The sequence below is a fragment of the Harpegnathos saltator genome, unplaced genomic scaffold, assembly GCF_003227715.2.
Source record: "Harpegnathos saltator strain DR-91 unplaced genomic scaffold, Hsal_v8.6 scaffold71, whole genome shotgun sequence".
NCBI lineage: Eukaryota > Metazoa > Arthropoda > Insecta > Hymenoptera > Formicidae > Harpegnathos > Harpegnathos saltator.
Window position 1 is genome coordinate 517,501 of NW_020230549.1, and position 23,452 is coordinate 540,952.

A 23,452-nucleotide genomic window follows, 5' to 3' on the forward strand; every position below is an offset into this window, starting at 1 on the left:
CAGAGGCAGACTCGAAGGACTCTCATCGAGCGTCATTCGTGACGCCTTCGAGGTGCCACACGGAAGATATTTCACGTCTAAGAGCCATTCTCCAGTCGCGCGAACGGATCCGCCGGATACTCGAGCCTCCCGTATGCCGCGTCGTCCTGTGGTAAAGAAAAAGAAACGCGGAACGCACGATGAATAATACACGTGGCGCGTCCCTCCGAGTGTCGTTAGCCAGCATGACACGGGGAAACGTGACGATTTCTACGAGGAATAACAACGAGACGCTATTCCCCGCTCGTGCGCGCCTCCGCGACGACGCCGACGACGTTCCTCTCCCGTCGCGGAGGTGACTCTCTCGAGCGCGAATTCGCTCGCGCGCGAGCCTCGCATCATCATCCCTCTCTTCTCAACCCCCTTCATCTCGGGGAAGGCGCGAGTGATTGCACGCGAACGCATGCCCGGCCGCTCCAGTTCCACTTTTGAGAATCTCATTATTAACGGACCGCCGTTCAAATCATTTTCACAATCCGGCGAGCCCGGTCCGTCTCGAATCACCGGCCGATATTTCCATCGGACGAATACCGTGCGGCAACGATGCGGCGGCCTGTGTGCGTGCGTGCGTGCGTGCGTGCGTGCGTGCGTGTGTGTGCGCGCGCGCGCGCATGCATATGTCTGTGTGCGTTATGTATACGCGCGCGCGGGTGCGTGTGTGTGTATGTGTGTGTGCGCGCGCATTTCGGAGCATGCCAACATGCAGTTACCCAACGATCGACCATCAAGGCAAGCAAAACAATAACGACAAAGCGAAATTACCTTCTAGCAGAATATTTCAGGTTTATATTGCCCCATTAAGTCCAAGCTTTCCTCCTGGAGAACAAAAATAAACGATGAGAGAGATGGGGGCGGCGGGGGCGGCGAAGGGGGCGGATTGACACACGTTTCGATGCGAGGACGAGCGATGACGACAACTCCCCGGCCGGTGGCTTAACGCGCGGATCGTCCGCGGACGTACTGCTGTCTCTACCGGTGGCACTTGCGCGCACTCGTGCGTGCGTGCGTGTGTGCGTGCATTCGCTTTGACTTTGCCGTTTTACCTCGGCCGATCAGCGAGGCGATTGCGACAACAGCCAGCGGAATACGCTCCCGATACTGCGACACGCCGCCAACCGATGCGACGAGCGATGGACGTCGGAAGTGTACGATAAAAAGACGGGAAAGAAAAAAGGCACACACCCACACACACACACATATACACGCAACCGCGGACGGCCTCGCCGCGTGACTCACGCGTGTCGGTTTGAAACTATGGCAGGTGGTTATGATAATCGGGACGGACGCACGAAACCGGGCTCGCGCTCGTCGCGAAAACGCGCGCGCGTCACGCTTGGCGACATGCATTGTCTCGGAAAATCGGCGCTTCGTGATCCGGAACGAGAGCTTTCCGAGAGATTGCTGCACATCATAAAGCGAAGTCTGCAGAAATGCAATCCGTTTTGAAAATATTGTAAGCGCGCGATATCGCTTTGAAAAGTGGCGATGACATCGACACCCCGATAATGCGCGCACCGAAAAATACAAAATATTTTGCCGAAATAATTTGCAACAACGGTACGTGACTATTTCGTTATTGATTGTATCTTTTTCAAAAAGAGTACGATAACGTTGAAATAAACGAATAAATTTCACGCGTGAAACATTTCTTTTCTTTTCGGTAGTTATTCTTTTTTTTTGCGAGGTCCCAAAAGGATGATGAGCCCGTTAATCAAGGAAGAATATAATACATCCGGACGGACTTGAGGAAGAATAAAAATCAAATAATACTCGAGATTCTACTAGCCTTCGGAGAATTGTTCCATATTCCGAATTCCACTTTTTTTCCAGAACAATGCAATATCTGCCCACGTCATGTCTTCTGCTCTTTCGACAGGCCGACGTGAAGAAGTCATACGTGCACACGAGCAATGTCTCTCGTTCTCTCTCTCTCTCTCTCTCTCTCTCTCTCTCTCTCTCTCTCTCTCTCACTCTCTCCCGCCTCTACTTTGCGGAAATTCGTCGACTTTGCGAAACGGACGTGCATTATAAGCGATTCAGCACGCGGACCGACTGATCGATGGGATCCTCGAACGGGAAAACTCGCCGCATGTGGGTCGAGCTTCGACAGCGAAACGAACGAGCAAAGTCCACGGCGGCGGCGACGATAAGGGTAATTAGTGCGAAGGATATACAAAGTACCTCGGGGACGGCGCGCGAGAGAGGTATTCGGCCGAGTGTGCTGACGGGTGTTTGCTCGTGGCACCCGGGGTGTAGCGTCGCCATGAATCGCACGACCTTAATTTTAACGACGGATTCCCCCGTGATTACGGGCTCGACTTTTCCTCCGGCGAAAACGGCTCGGCGGCTCTCCAGGAGAACGTAACGGGCGATCGAAGGAGAGAAGGATCCCCGTTTCTCTCTTCATCGCAAAAATACGCTCCAAGAGCGCAAACGGATGACGAAATCGTATCGTTTAGTCAATCTCGGGATTTAATGGAACTTTAAATCGAGGCTTTAGGTACGGAGGCACGCGATGTTAAAAGGATCCACGACGAAGAATGGAACGTCCTCTCTCTCTCTCTCTCTCTCTCTCTCTCTCTCTCTCTCTCTCTCTCTCTCTCTCTCTCTCTCTCTCTCTCTCTCTCTCTCTCTCTCTCTCTCTCCCTCCCTCTCTCTCTCTCTCTCTCTCTCTCTCTCTCTCCCTCCCTCTCTCTCTCTCTCTCTCTCTCTCTCTCTCTCTCCCTCTCTCTCTCTCTCTCTCTCTCTCTCTCTCTCTCTCTCTCTCTCTCTGTCGAGATTGAGAATAAAAAGACCGACTGTGGACGGACGAAGAAAAATCCATCGTAACGTTTGCGGTCGCCGGACGATCTGATAAGATACGAGGGATTTCCGGGATCGAGATTATTTTTAATACGCTGACGAGGGAACTCGTTTTTCACCCGCGACTCGTTCGGTCCGAATTTTTCGCCACGCGTCTTACTCTCCTCCTCTTCTTTCCTTCGCGTGCACTGTACCGACGAATGCAAATGCTCTCGCGACCGCTTATTAAGGACGATTCTACGGTACCGGTCTAGGTAGCAATAGCGGGCTGCGGTAAGTAAGTGAGTACGAGGAAGAGCCTGGAATCGGGATCACGAAGACGGCCGGAATGACTGACAGAAGCGGTCATTGTTGGCCGCGAAATCACCGGCTAAATGGATCCTCGGAAACACGGATACCGTACACGCCAACCGGCGTGTTTCTCCTCCTGCCCCCCTCCCCTCCCTCTTCGAGGCTTCTCTTCGTGACCTTTGGTGTGTTCTTTATTTTTGCCCCTTCTCCACGACGTGGAGGAAGAGGATTCCGCCGCGGACGATCCGCGGACATGCGAATTTTCATCTCGGACGAGGGCTCGGCACAGTCAAAATCCGCCCTCTCTCCCTTCCGCCGCGAAATCTTCAACCCGCGAGAACGCGATAAAGGAAAAACGGACATCAAACAGGATCTTTCACATTGTCACACGGCAGACAGAGACATATACACGTAGAATCAACACATACATCCTCGGACATCGACCAGTGCCAATTGATTATTCGCAAGAGAATGCAAGCTGCCGAAAGGGGAGAACAAGATGACGAAGAAAAAAAAGAAGAAAAGAAGAAAAAGAAGGAGAAAAAGGGAGATTTCACAGTTTCACGTGACCACAAACGTCGCTTTCTCTCTCTCTCTCTCTCTCTCTCTCTTTCTCTCTCTTTTTCTGTTTCTCTCTTTCCTACACAGAGAGAACGATTTAATTGAATCTGACAAATGCTTATTTGGAATGGTCAAAATAAATTTTTTGATTGATCGAACAAAATTTTGTTTGACGCAACAAAAACATTTCGTTGGAACTAAGCTGACAACAAAATATTTTTGTTGCGTCAAACAAAACTTCGTTCGATCAATCAAAAAATTTATTTGGACTATTCAAAATAAGCATTTGTTAAATTCAACTAAATCGTTCTCTCTGTGTAGTTTCACATTGCATAACATTATACACGCCCATTTATCGTTGTCAATACCAAGCTACCGAACACATAAAATTTATGCATCTCTCGCTGTGGGAGTGTACTTGACACACAAAAGAGCACAATCGATCGTTCGTATGCGTGCGACTATGTGTGCGATGATCGTGCCGTCGAGCCTGCCGCCTCTTCTTGCCTACGTTCTAGCTCTTTCATCCTCCTCTCTCTCCCTCTCTCTCCCTCTCTCTCTCTCTCTCTCTCATCTCATCTCATCTTCGGTCGGTCATTAAGCAAGAGATAATGGAAAAAGGGCGCACATCAAAAGAGGCACTGGAGAGAAGACGAGAGGAGAGGGATAGAGGAGGAGCAGGAGGAGGAGGAGGGACTGTGTCGATAATGTACACGCGTATATGCGATTACACAAACGCCGACGATGACATTTGTCGTTGCCGATGTTGTTACAATGCGCGCGATGACGCCGATGTCAAGGTAAACCACGCGCCGCCGCCGCCGCCGCCGCCGTTGTCGTCGTCGCTCGTCGACGAACGGATGCCGAGCCGAATTGCAATTCGTTAACGGTGTGCTCTCCTCTCGAGAATCTTCTTTTCGGTTTCCGTAAGCGTGAGAAAAAACTCCGAATTTGAGCTCTGCGCGCGTGTCCACTTCCGCCTTTTGAAAATGAATCCGCGAGGTGGATCGACCAGTCTCGCAATGAATACGCGATACGTGAGTAAAGTGAGAGAGAAGAAAAAAGAGAGAGAGAGAGAGAGAGAGAGAATGAGAGAGAGAGAGAGAGAGAGAGAGAATGAGAAGAAAAGAGAACAGAAAACAGGAAGAAAGTGGCTGCGTTCAGCAGAACAAAGTGATCAGTGAGCGCTTAGTGATTCTCACTCCTGATTGGTAAATACTTCTGGGTCTATGAAAAATCTAAAAGAATGCTTCAATCACAGACAATAATCATTAAGCGCTCACTGATCATTTTGTTCTACTGAACGCAGCCAATGATTAACACGTTGAGTGTCAAAGATATTATTAAGAATTAAACACGCGGTTTATTAAAAGTTTATCCGGTCGCGGCGCTCGCTGGACGAGACGCATGGCTTGTTTAATAATTCACGCTGTCGTGCTTGAAAATAAAACATGAGAGAATCAAGAGGAAAAATAGAAAAAAAAAAGAGGAAGAGACACGCCGCATGAATAAAGCGAATTGCAGAAGCGGCGCGCGGCTATCCCTTCCACATATGTGCGCGCGCGCCCGTTTTTGTTTCACAAGTTAAATTATATTGAAGTACGCGGAGCACAAAATAAGCAATTAATTATATGAAAGTAAGTTTATACGCGCGGACGATGCGTTACACCACTCAATGTGTTACGACGTGATGAGAGTTCTCCGCTCTGGAAAAGCTTGAGAGAGAGCTTCCTTCCTCCTTCCGCAAGCCCGCGATTTACAAGATTACTTTGTAAAATTACGTATAATGATGGAGAAAAGAATAGGGGAGGGGGGAGCCGGCAAAAGAAAGTTACGAGAAGCGTGTCTGCTCCGATCGGTCGATCGATCGATCGATCGACTGACTGACTGTGATCGTAATTGTAAAATGGCGTACCTTTTGTTTAGGAGATTCCGGAACAGGGGCGATCCTCTCGTCGGTACTTTCGGTCGTTCTGTTGGTCGCCAAACGACTCGGCGAGGATCCTGCAACAGAAATGCCGACGTTGCTTCGATCACTTCGTCGTCGCGGTAGTCGCGCCTCGTTGAAAAACAATTCATAATAAGAACGAATCGAGTTCCTTCATCCTATGATCGTTGAGTGAAAAGCTGAAATTCTTGCTGCCACACCGCGCCGGCGCCGGCGCCAAGAGCCGAATTGACCTTTTGATCGGTAATGACGATTATTAGCGGCGAAATCTGAGGAGTTCCGCGGAAACTCGCCGGCGCGCGGGCGTAATTCGCCTCTCTCGGCGACGAAGTTATGATAATGGACGGCGAGAGGAAGCTTATTTAAAAGATAAATCACGTCCGGACACGAGCAACTTTCCAAAGCGAGATGTAGCCGCTTCGACAGAACGCTGATGTGGTTTATGGAACGTCCTGTACAACTTTCCTTCGTGACATGAATATGTATGCGTTGTGAGCCGGAAGTGACCGCGCTATTGTCGGTCGGTACGCTTTAGTCCGAACGAATGCGGGCGGAAATACGCTTTTGTTGGAACAATATTGACTTTTTTCCTGCGAGCCGACGGAGAAGTAAACCCGTGAACTCTCGGGGCGAATGCGAGTAAAGTTGCTCGCTTATACATCCATGCGAATCGACTTTCAATCGCCGAAACACCGAAAATCCACATCTCTCTGCATGTCTCTCCGCGTTGTCTCTCCCCGACGACGAATCGTTCAACTTGCGAATCGGAATATTATTTTAATCGAATAAGCCGTTGTTCAGCAAATTTATCGCAGAGATGCCCGGAGAAGCCACGTTCGCGCAACAGATTCTTGCATCGCGTAATTAAACGTAAATAAACGTACGTTTATATGTGATTTACATTCTCATTAGCCTGATATTTTGTTTCATCTGGCACATCTGAGATCCTTATTTTCCACTAAATTCGTCCTTTCAACGAACGATGTAAATTCCAATTTTACAAAATCGTCCGACGTGCCGAATTTAGAGGGGGAAAAAAAAAACAACGGTGACAGAATCAAGAGCGCTCGCTACGATGATGAACGAGCGACGTAACGTAACTTCATCGACTCGCTAATGCAAAACTAACGTCTAACACGTCTGCGGTTCGTCCATTAACAGAAGCACCGAGATTCTATCCCAGAATGTCTAATGCAGCTGTACAGAGTAGCTGCGGAGGACGTTGACTACTCGAGCGATATGGCAATTTCCTCGTGCCAGCAGGTAGTGATTTCAGAAACGGGATAGAGTCCTCGCGATCGCGTTAATTTGCAAGCGAGCAGGCATTTACCGAGAACACAGCCAGAATAGAGGAGCCGATCGCAGCTCCCTCGATTGCGATTAATCGCGACGTGCAAAGGTTAACGGGACGGTTAATCCAGCGTGCTGAAAATCCATAGGATTAGAAACCTAAGAGAGCGCGCGCGCGCGAGAGAGAGAAAGAGAGAGAGAGAGAGAGAGAGAGAGAGAGAGAAAGAGAGAGAGAGAGAGAGAAAGAGAGAGACTGTTCTTAATGAGGTCGCACGTTCGTCGCAGATCCGCAACGACGACGACGGCGCGTAAGATCGAAATACCTGCGCGGGTATTATTCCAGCAAATGACGCACTTCCCCTTTCGCAATCGCGAGTAATCACGATCGCAGGAGGTGGAGCGGCAAGGCGACGGAGGCGAGAGATTAGAGACCGCGAGGAAGGGAGAACGAGAGAGAGAGAGAGAGAGAGAGAGAGAGAGAAAGAGAGAGAGAAAGAGAGAGAGAGAGAGAGAGAGAGAGAGAGAGAGAGAGAGAGAGAGAGAGAGAGAGAGAGAGAGAGAGAGAGAGAGAGAGAGAGAGAGAGAGAGAGAAAGACGCGTTATAACATCGACACTTTTGCGTAACGAAACGCCGCGGGTGACGACGTTCAAAGCGAGGCGAGTGCGCGATTTCGCGCCGGCTACGAGCCGAATAATTGACGCGCGACCTCCTCTCTCGCGAGACGCGTCGTCGAGGAATGAACGCACGCATGCACGCGCGCACGTACGCACACATTCTGACGGTGAGACGGACGCGCGCGATCAACGATGCGAAACGAGATTGCGATCTGCGCGATCTGTTACGTTCGCTGCGATGCGGTGCGGGGCTTTCCGGAGAAAATGGGGAGAAGAGAGAGATAAGGTCTGAATATTTGTATTTATCGCGAATAACGATAAGCGAATTATTACGATGCGTGTAATAACCTTTGGTTCAACAAGTGGTTGCAAATGATAACGTGGTCGATGCTGGTCTGACGGGCGGTGCCGCTCTGGTCTGCTGCCGCTGGCAGCACAGCAGCTATTTTCCAATCGCGATGGGAGCGGTGAAAAAGACCGCGGAAAAAGAATGCAAATCTTGCGGCGGCTCAACAAGTGGCTACTCAAATTTTCAAAGTCATCCTGCCGTCGCGCGATCGGACAGCCGGCAATCGCGCGCGCGTCCTTGATAATCAAGATCAAGCGCGCGAGAGCCGATAAGGATGACGAATTAAATATTAGTTCAGCGCCGAGCGTCGTCAGACACAGAGATAGGGAGAGAGAGAAAGAGAGAGAGAGAGAGAGAGAGAGAGAGAAAAACTCGTAGTTGAAATGTTTATCGCCAACACACGTTAAAAAGCAAACAAAATGAACTTAAAATATAAAATTACCACGTCCGCAGAGTGAGATATATCGTGGTGAACAAATCGGCTCTATGTTCGCCGACAAACGTCCCAGCTGGGCGAGCAAGAGAGAAAGAAAGACAGGAGAAAGAGTGTGATTTTTAGGACAGCTTGTATACCTCGCGTTTCAAAATTCCGTGACGTTATTGGAGCAAATACCGACCTCACGGGCACGCCTGCGACTTCCGCGACACACGTCGCCGCGCGAGATACTAATCGGAGGGACAATTGCGAGAGAGAGAGAGAGAGAGAGAGAGAGAGAGAGAGAGAGAGAGAGAGAGAGAGAGAGAGAGAGAGAGAGAGAGAGAGAGAGAGAGAGAGAGAGAGAGAGACGTCGGCCCGCGAAGCGGAGAGAGAGCTAGAAAGCGATCGCTGACACGAGTCCGATCTGTGTAGTCTATTCGGCCCATTTAACAACGATCTCGCGCGAAACGTTAACGTGTCGCGACGTTTCAAACGTCACGATACCTGTCGATCGGGATCGCCTGATTTTCACCTGAAAGCGAACACGATGCGCGTGCCGATACAGCCGTCTTTTTTTTCACCCCGGGCGAATCGGGCGAATTGACGGATGAAGGGAGAGGAGAGAAACGGAGATATACACACACACACACACACGCACACACACGCACACAGAGACACGATATTCTGCGTGTGCGCAAAATTGTAGAGTATTCAGCGAACGGAATCGATCGATCACACTCGTGAATTATCGAGAATGCAAAGACTGTGATGCCGTCGAAGTACTGAAACGACTGTGATCGATCCGCTTACTTTCGGGACTTCTCCAGGTGAAATTCCGCTCGAAAGAGGCGGAGTGACAGCCGCCGGGTCACTCGAATTCGAGCGACTTTTCACTCGCGCAGAGCTCCAACTGTCCACTCGGGGTCGTCGAATGAACATTTTATTGGAAATTGAAGAGCGATTCCGATACACACTTTGTCGTTTCGCCGGAACAAATTCGCGATAATCGGCTGAAGCATTTCACCACCGCGCCGCTCGCGTCGATTAAGACTCATTCTGCGACTTCGGCGAAACATCCGGTGATGCGGCGCGATTCCGAGTGAGGCGTCTTCGCCGTCGCTTCGACTGGATTTTCCCTCGTTTTCGGTGCGACTCTGCTCCGAGAAGCTCGGGAAGCGACATTTTTGCATGCTTCGCCCTCCTCTCGCTCGATCCCCGCTTCCTCGGCTCGATTCTCTCTTTTCCTCTCTTGTCGAGCGAGGAAGCGGCGAATTACGTAAATTACGTTTCCCGTAAAAATAACGGTACACACCGGGAGGAGGAAAAGATGAAGAAGAAGAAGAAGAAAAAGAAGAAGAAGAAGAAGAAGAAAAAGAAGAAGAAGAAGAAAAAGAAGAAGAAGAAGAAGAAGAAGAAGAAGAAGAAGAAGAAGAAGAAGAAGAAGAAGAAGAAGAAGAAGAAGCAGCAGCAGCAGCGACGCGGCGCTAGCATAATCGCGCTTTTCTTAGGGGGAATGGAGTAAAAAAGCCTCCCGTTGACGTACTTTCCGGCAGGACTGTATCGGATAGAGCTGTCTAGCGAAGAGCGATGAAAAGAGCGCTGGGCGGTCGATAGCCAGATTGAGAACAAAAACTGCCACCAGAAGCGCGCGTCGCACACATCTCCCCTCCTCCCACCATCACTTGCTCACCCGAAGACGAGTATCCGCGCGACGGACTTATTTGGGTCAGATCCGAGTGTCTTGTGAAAAAAATATGAGGGCTGCCAAATGCGAACGCCACCACCGATGGATGCGCTTGGACGTGTGAGAGCGAGAGAGAGAAAGAGGGAGCACATGCGCGCGCGATGGGGCTGTTATTTCGGTTTCGAGCATTTATTATAGCGACAATGCGACACGGCGAGTGAATGAATCGCAATCCGAGAATAATCAATCGAATCGAACGAGAGGAGAGGAGAAAACACCGCTGCGAACCACCCAGCGTTATTCTCGCTCGAGCGACCTCGCTCGAGATACGAGAGATGTCCTAAGGCGGCTGTTATAGAGCGCAAGAGGGAAGAAGCGTTCCTCGTTGCCTCTTCGCCCGGTTCTTTTTCCTCCCCCCTCGGTTTCTCCACCTTGTTCTCATCTTTTTGCGGCCGAACGTGAACTCGCTGACTCGTTTCCGAGCTATCGGCAGATATCGCGCACTCACCTCCGAAAGTTTGGTAGAACTGCGAGAGGTAGGTGAGAATCGACAATCGATCGGGCACCGTGCACGACGCCATGTCCTCGGCGTCCAGCAGCGCGGGAATCCCGAGATGTTGCTCGGCTGTTCTGAACGCGAGCTCGTTGTTCCCGTACACGTCGTCCTTGTTCAGGCTGTTGAAGTCGCTGCAACCGAGACAAGAGAGGGAAGAAAATCAGCAGGATGCGGCAAGAAGTACGAAGAAGGGCCGAGGTGACACGGCGCAGCCCGGCGCCGGTTTTATCCTTCTGCATAAGTGAGAAATCTCCCACTGTTCGTTACTTCGACATATAACTTCGCGGTACATCGTCCACATTTATTCGCCGCCGAAGGTCAAGCCGATGAAAGAGCGTCGGATGTGTAAAAAAGATTCCTTGAATTAGTGAGAGCCCCTGTCGACCCCGCTGTGGGAGCACTCCGTGGGAATCGCTTTTTTCATTAAAGACGATACAAATAAACGGTAGGTCGCGGCGCGCCGAGTAATCTTGCAAACGACATGCTTATGTATACGCTCGGTCTTCATCTGAAGGAACATCCGCGGCCGCTCGCGATTCTGCGCATCTCGAGAAGTAATTGTCACGCGACGATATCGTCGATAATTTTAATCACACACAGTAGGCTGAGTCGAACGACTCAGACGAATGTGTTTAGATAACATGCGTCCCCCGTCTCCAAATATATCTCATCGACGTGAAAGGGGTCTCGTGAGAGAAAAAACGTTCAGCCGTCAGACGCTTGACGAGACGGCGAAATGAATTAATCAGGCGACAGCTCGATTCTAAAAGTCGCAGGATTTTCGAATTCTCGGGAGATATTTACGAGACGACGAAGGCACCTTGCCGCTGAAGCGAGGGCTGATCGCGACGACGGGCGGGAGTCACTCGCGACTTTTGACGCGTCCTCCTTCTTTCTCATCAGCCCCGCGATTTTGCAGGTAACTCGATTCGCGCTCATCAGTCATACGGCAACGAAGAAAGGAGAGCGCGGATACGAGAGAACGCCGCCCCGGCGCGGGCGGCGTTCGCCGTGTTGCAACCGGCAAATCGCGGCGCGCAACATATTCGAATACGATTGCCGCGCGCAATTGTCGATCGACGTTATTTGTCGCGTATATTGAAATCGTCGTAGCGTGTCGCCGCCGCCGTGTATTCCGCGTATAACGGAATACACCGGAAACGCGAAGGCGGCCCTATCGGGTTGCGCGCTGCGGTGGGGTTGCATCGTAGAGAGTGTACGTCGTAATTCAATTTTCGCATGACTGAAAAGAGACTCTGCGAATGTATGATTCATCTTGCATGGCGAACGAGTACTTGGCTCGCATCACCGGAACGGTAGGTCCTTCGAGAAGACTATTATCGCGGCGAAGCGGTCGTTTCCGAAACGTAAATATCTACCGGGCCTGCAGACCCGGTTCAGTCGAAGTACAAAGGACGGCCCGGGGTTGGCAAGATATCAAGCGCCAGCTTCAACTAACCACGAACTTCAGTTCAATTGTCGCGCTTAATATCGACCATCACAGCGCAGCCTGTTCGCTCCTTCATAATTTTTCATGCCCTCGGCAGGGTCAAACTCCGGCCCTTTATCCGGACAGCGACCAGCTCGCCGCGCCATTTCGGCCCGAGGACTTCGGGAATGAGTACTCGATAACGCGCTGGCACCGGCTGAAGAAAGTCATTGGCATATCTACGGCAATGTCAATAAGCGCCGGTTGCTGCTGGACCAGCACGGCGCGGCGCGAAAAGCCGCGGCAATATCGCCGGCGAAGAAATTCCGCGGCGGAGCGCGCGGGGGGCAAGGGGACCGTGTATCTCGCATTCAAAGGCTCTGAAAAGCGCTGAAAAGCGACGACGACGTGGGTGAAAGGTCGTCGTCGGAAGGGAGCTTATGAGCCGCGTCCGGCGGCAAGACGCGGCAGCGTGATAAAGCCGCGAGCGGTGCCGAGCGCGCGCTCTCGAGCCGGCCAGATTGCACGCAGCATCCTTCATCAGGGCGAGTGCCCGGCACGATTGATGTCACACCGTGACGGCGTCGACCGCTCTTCCCGATAACGCTCGCGACTGATAATACAGTTTTCGGCGGAGCACCTACATCGGCGGCGCTTACAATCCGCCGATGGCGGGGCCGTCGCCGCCGCCGCCGCCGCCACGAGTGCTCCACTTTTAGGTAAATCGATATGCATAAAGCCGCATCGGTGCATATTGCTCGGCAGTTGAAGTAATACTTGAAATTCTAGGTCGAAAGACGAGAGCACCTGTTCGCCGCCGCCGCCGCCGCCGCCGCCGTTCTCGCGGCTCTGCCGGCTTCGACTGATAGCCGCGATAACGAGGCGCCCCGCGCGAGCGAGCGGCTGCGGATGTTAAACTTTCGTCGCGATTTATGTAGAGCGTGAAATCGACGTCGCTCAGGCCGCGCGCGATGCCGGTCGCATTGTACATGTTTCGGAGATGCTATGCGCGAAGTCTCTCTCTCTCTCTCTCTCTCTCTCTCTCTCTCTCTCTCTCTCTCTCTCTCTCGCAGCCGAGCGCGAGGCAAAGCGCCGTGAAATTTCGAGCGATGCGATATTCAGGATCTCGTTCGCCAAGGATCGGTCGTCGGTACCGATTACGGGCGGCCATAAATCTCGGTTTCTTCGTTCTTCCGCTTCTTCCTCTGTGCGTCTCTTTCTCGCGGTCTTTGCGCTGTAATTGTGGAGACTTTTCCGCGAGTCTGCACGGCTCGCGCGTGCTGGGAACGCGCGCGGAACTGATGATAGATGACGAACAGTCTCGCCCCTCATCCAGATATACATTATATACATTATGAAGAGAGAGGGGGGAGAGACGCCTGGATGAGTCAGACTTCTCCAGCCACACCTAACCCACCCCTTTCCTCGTTCCCGTCCTTCCCCGCCGTTATGCTTCTTCTCCTATTGCAACCGCGAAAAGCCCCACACGAGTTTGTGCACCCCCCCCGTCCTTCGGCTCACCGGCGATATTTTATCCGCGAGCGCGCTCGACGCTAATCTCGTGGCCGCGAGAGCCTCGAGAGAAAAGTGTCCGATACTTGCGACTGCACGGTGAAATAATCATGGTCGGGGAAAGCATTCTCGCGGTAAGCGCCGCTGCGCTAACATTACGCAGAGATAGTAATTTTTCGTTTGGACAATGAGAGATACGGCCGACGCTGAAAATGAATGTAATATCAGCGGGATCAACTATTCTTCTCCTCTCAACGCTCGGAACGGATCCTCCAAACAGCTTGGTAGTAAAAGATCGCGCGATGTTATACTCGAACGAGCGATATTTAACTCACCGAGCCAGCCTGTGCGTCGTTCCCTGTGCATTCACGGAGCGTCTTTTAATTAAATCAAATTACCAGACCGACGCATAATCTCACTTTTATGTCCTCAGCGTCTAATATTCCCAGCCTGCGTCTACGCCTCCGATAAAGATAACTTCGCTACCAGGTCGAGAGAACTAGCGGGCGGATCAGCGGGCTGATGAATCCTCCGATTAAAAATGCTTGCGAAATAATCACGTCGAGGTGGGAAAACGCGTCGTCACCGTTTCCTCCCGTCGTCAACGCAACGCGCGGCTCTCACGCGTGGGCGGTTATTTCGGTTTATTAGAATCAACGCGCGACCCCGGCGCGGCGCGGAATTTCACCGCGCCGCGAAGGCTCGCTCGTCGCAACACGCGATTCTCCTCTTCGATCGGTCGCAGGCACACCTGTCGGTTTCACTTTCACCCGCGCCCTCCCGCCGTCAGATCACCGTGATATTCTCACGTGATACTCTTCCGGGACAGCCGATCCCGGTCTCGGCGCAGCTCCTCCTCGGCTTGCCGGGCCCCCCGCAAAAGTCGCGTCGCGGGCCTCTTTAATTCCCGATCGTTTCCCGTGCACTTATTAACGCAATAACGATTAAAGCGCGTGTAGCGCACCGCCGCCAGGAGCCTCGAAACCTTTGTCCTTTGCCGGGGGGAGAGTTAAAATAGCTCGGAGTCGGAGCTCGCGCGCGCTTTGAGATTCTCGAGGACGAGGGGGTTGAAAGCGGAGAGGGACGGGCAGAAAATTCCGCTTCAGTCGCGGGAACGGAAGGCGGTAAAGGAAAACTTCTCGTCGTTTTACTGCCCTCGCCGTTTACGTCCGAGTAGATTTCGTCGGACTTGCCAAGACAATGAGAGAGCGGGAGATAAGAAGAATGGCTTCGCAACGATCCCGAGCGTGATAAAAGGAAAAACGAGAGGAAGAAGGAGAGAGAAGAGCGAGAAGCAGCAGCAGGAGGAAGAGACGAGAGAAGGAGAAGAAGCGAATTTCGTCGGTCGTGGAACCCGCGCGGAGACATCATTCGTGGCTCGTTCGCCTTCGTCAAAAAATTCGCCCTCGCTTTGACTATTTTTTTGTTCTCCTACGCAGAGTAATATCGCTCCCTCTCTCTCTCTCTCTCTCTCTCTCTCTCTCTCCCCTCCTCCTCACCCCTTCGAGTCAAACGTAGATTTTTCCAGAGCGTAAGTTCACGTCGCAGTCTTGCCGACGACTCTCAAAGAAGAACGTCTCAGCTCGACCGTGCCGGTATGAAATGAGGGCGTCTATGATTGCGTTGAGAGAGAGAGAGAGAGAGAGAGAGAGAGAGCCTAATCTCGCCGCGATAGAATCGAGTGGACAAAAATACAATCGATGGCCGGAGCCGAGGGGGCTTTTTGCGAAGACAAGATAAAGAAAGACCGGGATTCGCTCGTCCGCGTGTAGAAGAGCGCATTCTTCTTAAAGGAGCCGCTTAATCTACGATGGGAGATCTCCTATTCGTCGTTTATCAGAAACTCGCAGGATATCGTCGCTCGACGGACTGCGACCCAATCGTGCAACTTCTTTGCGATCTCTTTCAATCTCTCTCTCTCTCTCTCTTTTTCTCCTGTTCTTGCCGTCTCACGCCGCGAAACACGACGAGCGATTATTAAAAAGTCGAACGCGCTGGCTTGGTTTATCGCCGTTTTTCACCGCGGGAAGCGCAAACGCACGTTTTTCGTTCGCGTAATTTATTTACTCACTCGTGGTGTCAACGTACCGAAAGGTTGCAATAATTATCGGATGTTTTCGACCACATCTGGGGGCATATGTGTATATATTTGGATATTCGCCAAGAAAAGTCGAGATGCCGTTAGTTCTCATGAATAATTGACGGTAAATAAATCTCTCGATATTCGCGACTTGCGTCGGACTTGCCCTCCCTCATGCCGCTCTATTGATTATTCGCTGTGCAGAAAGATACGGGAAAGGGAGGGCCAAAAGACCAAAAGAAAAGGACCAAAGAAAAAAAAAATAAACGTGAAAGAGAGAGAGCGAGAGAGAGAGAGAGAGAGAGAGAGAGAGAGAGAAAAAGGGAAAAACGCGCGTAAGCCCTCGTCACTTCTTCGAACGTCGACACAGTTTCGGTGTTAACCCCCGGCGCTCGAGAGACCACGACCGCTAATTTTATTACTCGAGAATGAGGGAGCAGTGGCTCATGGCGACGTCGCCTCGCCGTGAAAGAAAACGGCTTACGTCCCGGACAAATTGAACCGCGTGTTACGCAATATGGAACTAGGCTGAAGTCAGTTTGCGACTGTCGACACCATGAGCCGAATGAAGACGAGAGTGAGGTAGAATGATAGGGAAGAGAGGAAGAGGGAGGAAGGGGGGCGAGAGAGGTAGAGAGAGAGAGAGAGAGGGAGAGGGAGAGAGAGAGAGAGAGAGAGAGAGAGAGAGAGAGAGAGAGAGAGAGAGAGAGAGAGAGAGAGAGAGAGAAATGAAATAAGAGGGACGAAAGGAGGAGGAACGGGAATGGAGAGGGAATATTTGTCGTCTTAAAGGTCGGACGAACAGGTGTCGACCGCCCCCGCAAACGTTGCGTAACGTTGCAACGTCCAATTCCGGTTGCGTTCCTTTATCAACGGCAAACACTGAGAGGCACATCCTCCCGCGTGATGGGTGCAGGCTGCTGTTGCTTTATCGATCGTCAATTCACTGAACTTCTATTTTTAGAAGGACCTTCCTTCGTCGCCGAGCGACGGCGACGCGAAATCCTGGGATTGCCGCGAAGCGGACAATCCGTCGAGGACGCGTCGGAATCTCTCTCCCTCCCTCTCCCTTTTCCTCCCCCTCCTCTCTCTCTCTCGCAGGATTTTTGCATCTCTCGGATTCCTGGATATTTTAATAATTCCTCGGAGCGCGAATGCACTCAGACTGCTGGGAGTCGTCCTTGAATGTCCGGACCTCTGAATCTCCCGACCCCGTGTCGGCGTTTACGCCGCCCTTTTGTTAACCATTACGGGACCGTGTGCGCGAAACTTTCACGGCGTATAACGAACTTTCTCGCCGACGACGTGCGGCGAATCGACGTATCTCGCGTATAATTAATGTAAGACGAAAGGAACACCGGTGCGAACGCGGCGACGATCACTCGTTCGCTCTCCCCCGTTATACTTAATTCACGGGACAATCAACTTAACGAGAACAATTTGAGCTCGCGCCAAGAGTCGCGCGTTCGCTCGCTCAATGTGTGCGGGCTAAATCGCGCTCTCAGGAGCATGCGCGCACCCACACACACACACACATACACAAGCACACACTCGACGAGAACGGGAGAGCAGTCGCAGCCGAAGAATCGCGTTTAAATCCGTATTATCGAGAAAAAGAGGTGGGGAAGAAAGTGTGAGAAAGAGAGCGAGCGAGAGAAGGGGAGGGGGTTTGATAAAGGAAGGAAAGTTTGATAAAAGCTGGAAAAATGGATGGCCCGTATCGCCGTCGGTGTAATATCGTTCGGAAACAGAACGCTTTACAAGGCCGGTAACACGTGCACACATACACACACACACACACACACACACACACACACACACACACACACACACACATCGTGCTGTAAACTTACATGAGATCCGGCCGAAAGTGATGAATCATGGCGCAGAAGGCGAGCCCGTCTCTCCAGGAGGTGGTCATGTTTTGCACGTTTACACCCGGGTAACCGTCGGTTATTCGACGGCACCAGAGCTCCAGCGCCTTCGTACCGCGTCTCTCTCCCATCGCGGCTTCCTCTTTTCCCCTTTCACGCTTCCTCCGCAGCAGCCGCGCGCCTTTCTGCCTGTTCGAGGAGCGCCTGCTCGCCTCCGCGTGTCGTTAGTGCTTCTCTTTCTCTTTCTCTCTCTCTCTCTCTCTCTCTCACTCTTCACCTATCTCTTTCCGATGACACTCAGTTGGCTTCCTAAAAAAGAAAAAAAAAAGAATAAATATCGTCGTGAGAAGTCTCAGCTGATCTGTCACTTTCACAACTTGCGATACATCGCACGTCGTGTTGTAGCATACATCGCGCGTTATATCAGAGAATTATATCTAAACGCGACGGAAACGTTTAGGGAGACTAGTTAATTTCAACCTGGTAAATGTCAAAGCGCTCCAAGCACCGGCGCTTATTATACGTCCCAAGATTAATTTCACGCTACGTTTCGGCCACATGCGACAAGTTCGAGGTTGACGGAGATATATTCCGGGAGATCTCTCTTTCGCGGATATCAACCGTCACGCCAGTGATCGCGATTGGACAGCGTCAAAGGGAAAAACAGAGCGAGAGGGAAAAAACGAGAAATGAAGCGTCGCGACGCGGCGCAATAGATACGAATCCGCGAATCGGCGCTCGAGTGTGTTTTGTCGTAACGGCTCGCGGTCGGCGTTGTCGAATGCTGCGGACAGCGAACAGGGAGGGGGGGGAGAGAGAGAGAGAGAGAGAGAGGCGAAAAAAAACACAAAAGAACAACGAGGAGCCGTAAATCGTGTCGTCCGTTCGCTGTCGCGTTCCGAACGATGTTTTGCGCAACGTGAAAGTGGGAGGCTGCGCTGCGCAGCGCAGCGTAGCGCAGCGCAACGCGCGCGCGCGCGCGTGCCGGGTCAAGCGTGAAAAGCCACGTGAAGCGGCCGATAAACGCGCCGCATTCATTAACCCCTTGCCGAAGTGTGGCGTTAACGATACGTTCGACGATGTTCAAGCTCCCGCGAGGCTCCCCGCGAGACAATCAGCCGGAACTGCAGCCAGGGGGAGGGGAAGAGGATCGAGTGGTTACGCGATCGTAGAAAATTCCGAGCGGCGTTTTATGTAACAGGAGAGCAGCCACCAGCAGCGGCGCATGAAATATTTAGCAGTCCGCCGGACTGCAACACTTCTCGGTTTCGAATCGATGAATTATCGAGCGCCATCGTTTTGCAGAATCGCCGAATAAATAGGTGAGAGGCGTTCGCGCGAGCGGCATACGGAGAAGAGCAGCCGCAGCAGCATACACATACATACATACATACATACACACACACACACACACACACACACACATACACACATACACACACCGGCGAGCTGTATTTTCGCATTCTATTTTCACATCGCGCAGCGGGCAGGGAGAAACTTCCCGGAAACTTTCGGCTGCCGCGAATCGACGCGAGCGGCCGCAGCAGGTAGAAAAGAGAACGCCAGGTGGTGGCTTGCGCGACGGAAGGGAATTCGTTTGTTCAGTGAACAAACGAGCGTCTCTCTCTCTCTCTCTCTCTCTCTCAGTCTTCCTCTCTCTTTCGCCCTCTTGTCCTCCCTGCACGAGCATTTCACGCTCATCCTCGTCGCTTGAGAGGACGCCGCGCCGCAGCGGCCAAAACTCGGAGAACGCTGCGGCGCGGCGCCACACGCTCCGTATTGTAAATCTCCGAGAATCTCAACTATCTGCCGGCTACCGGCTTATTTCACAAACTGGTTTGAGAGAGCTGAAAGAGTCGCCGCGTCGCGACATTTCCTGAATTTCGCAAGGGGCTCGATAATTGACCTCCCGCCGAGTACTAATTAATGTGGGAATTTGGCCTTTCTTTCCGGCCGGCCGCGGCGGCGTAAATCCCAAAGCGATGCGCCGCGCGATGAAGGCGCTGATAAGAGACGCGAGTGCGAAAAACTGGAGCGGATAAGTGGTTAACGGGAAAGTGCTTCGTCGACTCTTAAAGTCTAGTTCGACCGGTTGTCACTTAAAACACGAGCCGTCTCGCCGAGCGACGCGAACGTGTGTCGAACTATCCCACGGTTCTCTATCTCTTTCGTTCTCTTCCTCTCTCTCTCTCTCTCCTTCTCTTTCTCCTGTCTATTTTCGCGCGTAAAAATGCAGTTTCCAGTTTTGTCGATCGAAACTTAGTCGCCGCGACGGAAAGCCCACTCGCCCGTTTGCGAATTATCTCGTCTACAAGAGTCGTCTCTACGAGAGAGTCCGTGCTGTTAACGTCCCGCTTGTTAACGCACTTCTTTTCTCTCACTCCTCGGAACCACGCGTCGACTTTCCAGGCGCTTTTGTCCGCCTTTTCTTTTTCCCCGGCGAAGTCGCGCGCGCGACACACTTGTCTCATCGGCTTTCACCAGCGGACAAAAATCATCGCGTTTTACGCTCGGCAAAAAGGCTCATCGTCCCGGCGCGAGTCTCGCCGTCGTTTTTCCAGGCCGTCTCAGAGAGAGAGAGAGAGAGAGAGAGAGAGAGAGAGAGAGAGAGAGAGAGAGAGAGAGAGAGAGAGAGAGAGAGAGAGAGAGAGAATTTATCGCGCTCCCACGGAATTCGTTCGCAGCGAATTGCGACACGATTGACACTCCGAGGAAGAAGCTCGAGATTCGTCTCGCTCGCGTTTACATCCACTTCCCCCCTGCTGCTCCCTTCGTTCCTTCGCCGGGATAGATCGCGTCCTGTCGGTCCTTAAGCTCTCCGCTCGCAACGGTATATCCCCGGCGTGTAGCGCAGCGTGATTAATGGCCCCGGCGAGAGCGCACCATGAGTGAAACGTAGGTGCGCAGAAATAAGTAAAAGTTACACACGGCAAAGTAGTCGGCCTTGTTCACCGTTTGCCAACAGCCGCGAGGCTGTAAAGGCCGTTTTACAGGTGAGACGCGCGACGGAGGGGGCGGATGTCCCGGTGCGCGAGAGTACGGTGACGAGCGCATAAACGAACAGCATTGTCTCGGAACCGGTTCCCCGAGATAAGGCCCGTTTTTCAGAATATGGCAAAAACGACTCGGTGCCGACTCGGCGAGCGCGGGAGAAACGGCGGAGATCGAACCGGCGCAGAAGTCCATTAACGAGCGAGCGAACGGACGAACAATAACCACACTCCGCGACTCTCCGCGCATCGTTCCACCGACGCGACAAATTGTTCTCACGCAAATCGCACCGCGCGTTTTTGCACGCACCGACCTCTTCCTTTCCTCTTTGATTTTTCTTTCGTCGTCTCGGTCGGCGCGAGGCGCGTTGCGTCCTGCGAGGCGAGGCGATAAGAAGAAGCGTTGAAGTGAAAACCGGTGGCCGGAGGCGCGCGTTATTCACTAGAACCCGCTCTAGGAAGAACGAGGTGAGAGAATCGGCGGAAACAATTGGGGTGAAAGTAAAAAGCAGTAAAAAAGCGGGAGAACGCGATGTTATTAAGCGCGCGCGCGCGCAGAGGGTATCGCGGGGGGATCGCAAGACCGATCAGCGAGCGGGGTCAAAGAACGGATATTGTTTTCTGTTCGATACGATTGTTTCATCGACGCACTCCTCCCTCCTCCCCCTCCCCCGATGCTGTTTTCACAGCTCGCGAAGAGCCGCGCGTACTACACGCGATAGGAGTGCCGGCCAGCAGACAAGACGGTCAATCCCGCTGCGAACTACAGCGATCTTCGGCACGTGAACGTGTAAACTGTCCGTCGCTCTGACGAAGTAACAACAACAGCGACGTGACCGCAAACGGGGGATTAATATCGGCGACATTAAAATACCGGCGCTCGCCGGCGCGCGGCGAGAATGTAATTCTGTAATTTTTTCCGGCTCTCGTATTTCAGCACGCGTGATTACATTCGCAAATATCACCTCCTGCCCCGGTGAGTGAGAGGAGGACTGATGCAACCCTGGCCGCGCGAGCATGCGACGACGTGTCTTTTGTCACGCGTACAATGAAGTTATTGTTGTCACGCTTATTATTATCATTATTATTAATATGAAACGTGTAGCCGCGGGCCGGGCCTCAAAGAACCGCGACGGCTCTCCGACGGAGAAGAAGGGCTTCGTCTTCGTCTTCGTCTTCGTCGTCGTCGTCGTCGTCGTCGTCGGCGGCGAGCCTTTCGCAAGACGAGCCTCTCTCGGCCTGGCAAAAGTGAAGGTGCATATCTACGGCGCGCGGCTATCCGCGAGAGCGGCCGCGTAGCAGCACGACGAGAGTCGTGGCGGAGCGGGCGGCCGCTCATGAAAGATTCATGCCGGCGAGGAAGACGGCCCGCGGCGTTGCGGGACACCTGCGGTAACCTCCGACGGAGAGGTTTCACGGGAGATTAGGACGTCCCCGATATTTTTACAGTTAGCCGCGTCGCGGCCTGGAATCGAGCGGGCGCGCCGCCGCGCCGTCCGCGAATCGGCAGACGTCACTTCCGACACCGATACAAGAAGCGGCGTCGCATCGACGGCCTCTCGCCGAGCCGAGCGACGTCGCGGTCCTGCACGGCAGATCGCCCTCGCCGGGAGGAACGCGCGAGGAGGCTCGCTCTCGAGGCGCGCGCGCGCGGTTCCTCGTGGCCGGGGCTCTGTTCCGCTTCCTCTCCGGGATTCCGGCCCGCTCAGCGCGCGCTCAGCGACGAGCGGCGTATCAGCGTTCCTCGAGCGTTTAACATCGCCGAGCACTATCCGTGGGCTTTACAAACGCGACGAGCGCCGGGCGGCACGAGGGGAAGCTCTCCGGCGGCACGAGCTTTCCTTCCGACAACAGTCACTCGCCGGCGGCCGTCGTGTGTCTCGAGTGACACTTCTCGCGCTGCTCAGGCGACTCGGCGAGAGCACGCGGAAAGCACTCGGCGGACACACCGCGGGGCGTTTGGAGACGTCCCGTGTCCTACGACAGCCATGCGCGACGTCGTCGTCGTCGGACCTCCGAGTGCGCGACTTGTTTTCTTCCTGAGGCTCTTTTCCGCGCCTCGGGGCAATTATTCTTTCTCGCGGTGCCGAATATATGAATCTGTCTGTTTTCTCTCTCTCTCTCTCTCTCTCTCTCTCTCTCTCCCTCCCTCTCTCTCTCTCTCTCTCTCTCTGTCATACTCTCTCGCGTGTACGATGTACAGCGGGCGGAATGTTGTTCGTAATCTTTTGTGTGGCTTTCAAAAGGCATTCATCTTGTCCGGTCCGGAAGAATGGTCCCGTTGGAAGACAAATTTTCCCATCGCGGCGAAACAGACACGGGGCGAGATCTCACGCGAGATATTACGGACGATGTGTCCTTTCTGTCCACGATTATACGCGTGATGCTGCTCGTATCATTTTAGAGCTTTCCGTGAAAAGATACATCGCGCGCTCCGGGGGGCTATAACCCGCGGCGTGTTATTGCGCTAACCCTCCTGTTTACGAATTTCCGTCGCTCCTGAGAGCCGCTCGCTTGCCAGCGCGAGCAAAATGAAAACTGGACATTCGATGAGAGTTAACGTCGCGTCTACTAGGATCCGGTTGGCGCGCACGCACACACGCACACACAGGCACAGAGAGAGAGAGAGAGAGAGAGAGAGAGAGAGAGAGAGAGAGAGAGAGAGAGAGAGAGAGAGAGAGAGAGAGAGAGAGAGAGAGAGAGTTGATTCCTCGAGGATTCGACGCACGCGAGAAGCACTTAAGCGCAGTTAACGTACGTATCGTGATAGTACGCGTTAATACTTGAGCGTGCACGTGATTAATCCTACGGACGCGCTCCCGTTCCGCGAGAAAGGCGCCGCGCCGGCGAGGGGAGAGCCTAGAGAGAGAGAGAGAGAGAGGGAGGGGACTATTAGGAGGAATCGCGCGACTATTAGACTTTCCAGACGGCGCGTTCGGCGCCGTTTCCTGCGCCGTTAACGTCTACTTACGTTGAATTACGCGATCCGGAGAAACCGACACACAAACCCATCC

At 52.8% G+C, this 23,452-nt stretch overlaps 1 protein-coding gene across 2 annotated transcripts in view; it reads right to left on the reverse strand.

Moving 5' to 3' along the window:
* The window catches only part of MICAL-like (protein), a 38,723-nt gene that overhangs the window by 10,062 nt on the left and 5,209 nt on the right, over nt 1-23,452 (reverse strand). The window contains exons 2-4 of one of the 2 annotated variants that reach the window (XM_011155012.3): nt 17,428-17,757; nt 10,506-10,684; nt 5,609-5,697 (exon numbers count right to left, since the gene is read on the reverse strand). In XM_011155012.3, coding sequence (XP_011153314.1) covers nt 5,609-5,697; nt 10,506-10,684; nt 17,428-17,579 — 420 coding nt within the window. In that variant the 5' untranslated portion in view covers nt 17,580-17,757. Of the gene's footprint in view, nt 1-801; nt 856-5,608; nt 5,698-10,505; nt 10,685-17,427; nt 17,758-23,452 lie in introns of those variants that run through there. The other variant, XM_011155016.3, reaches the window with a different exon arrangement.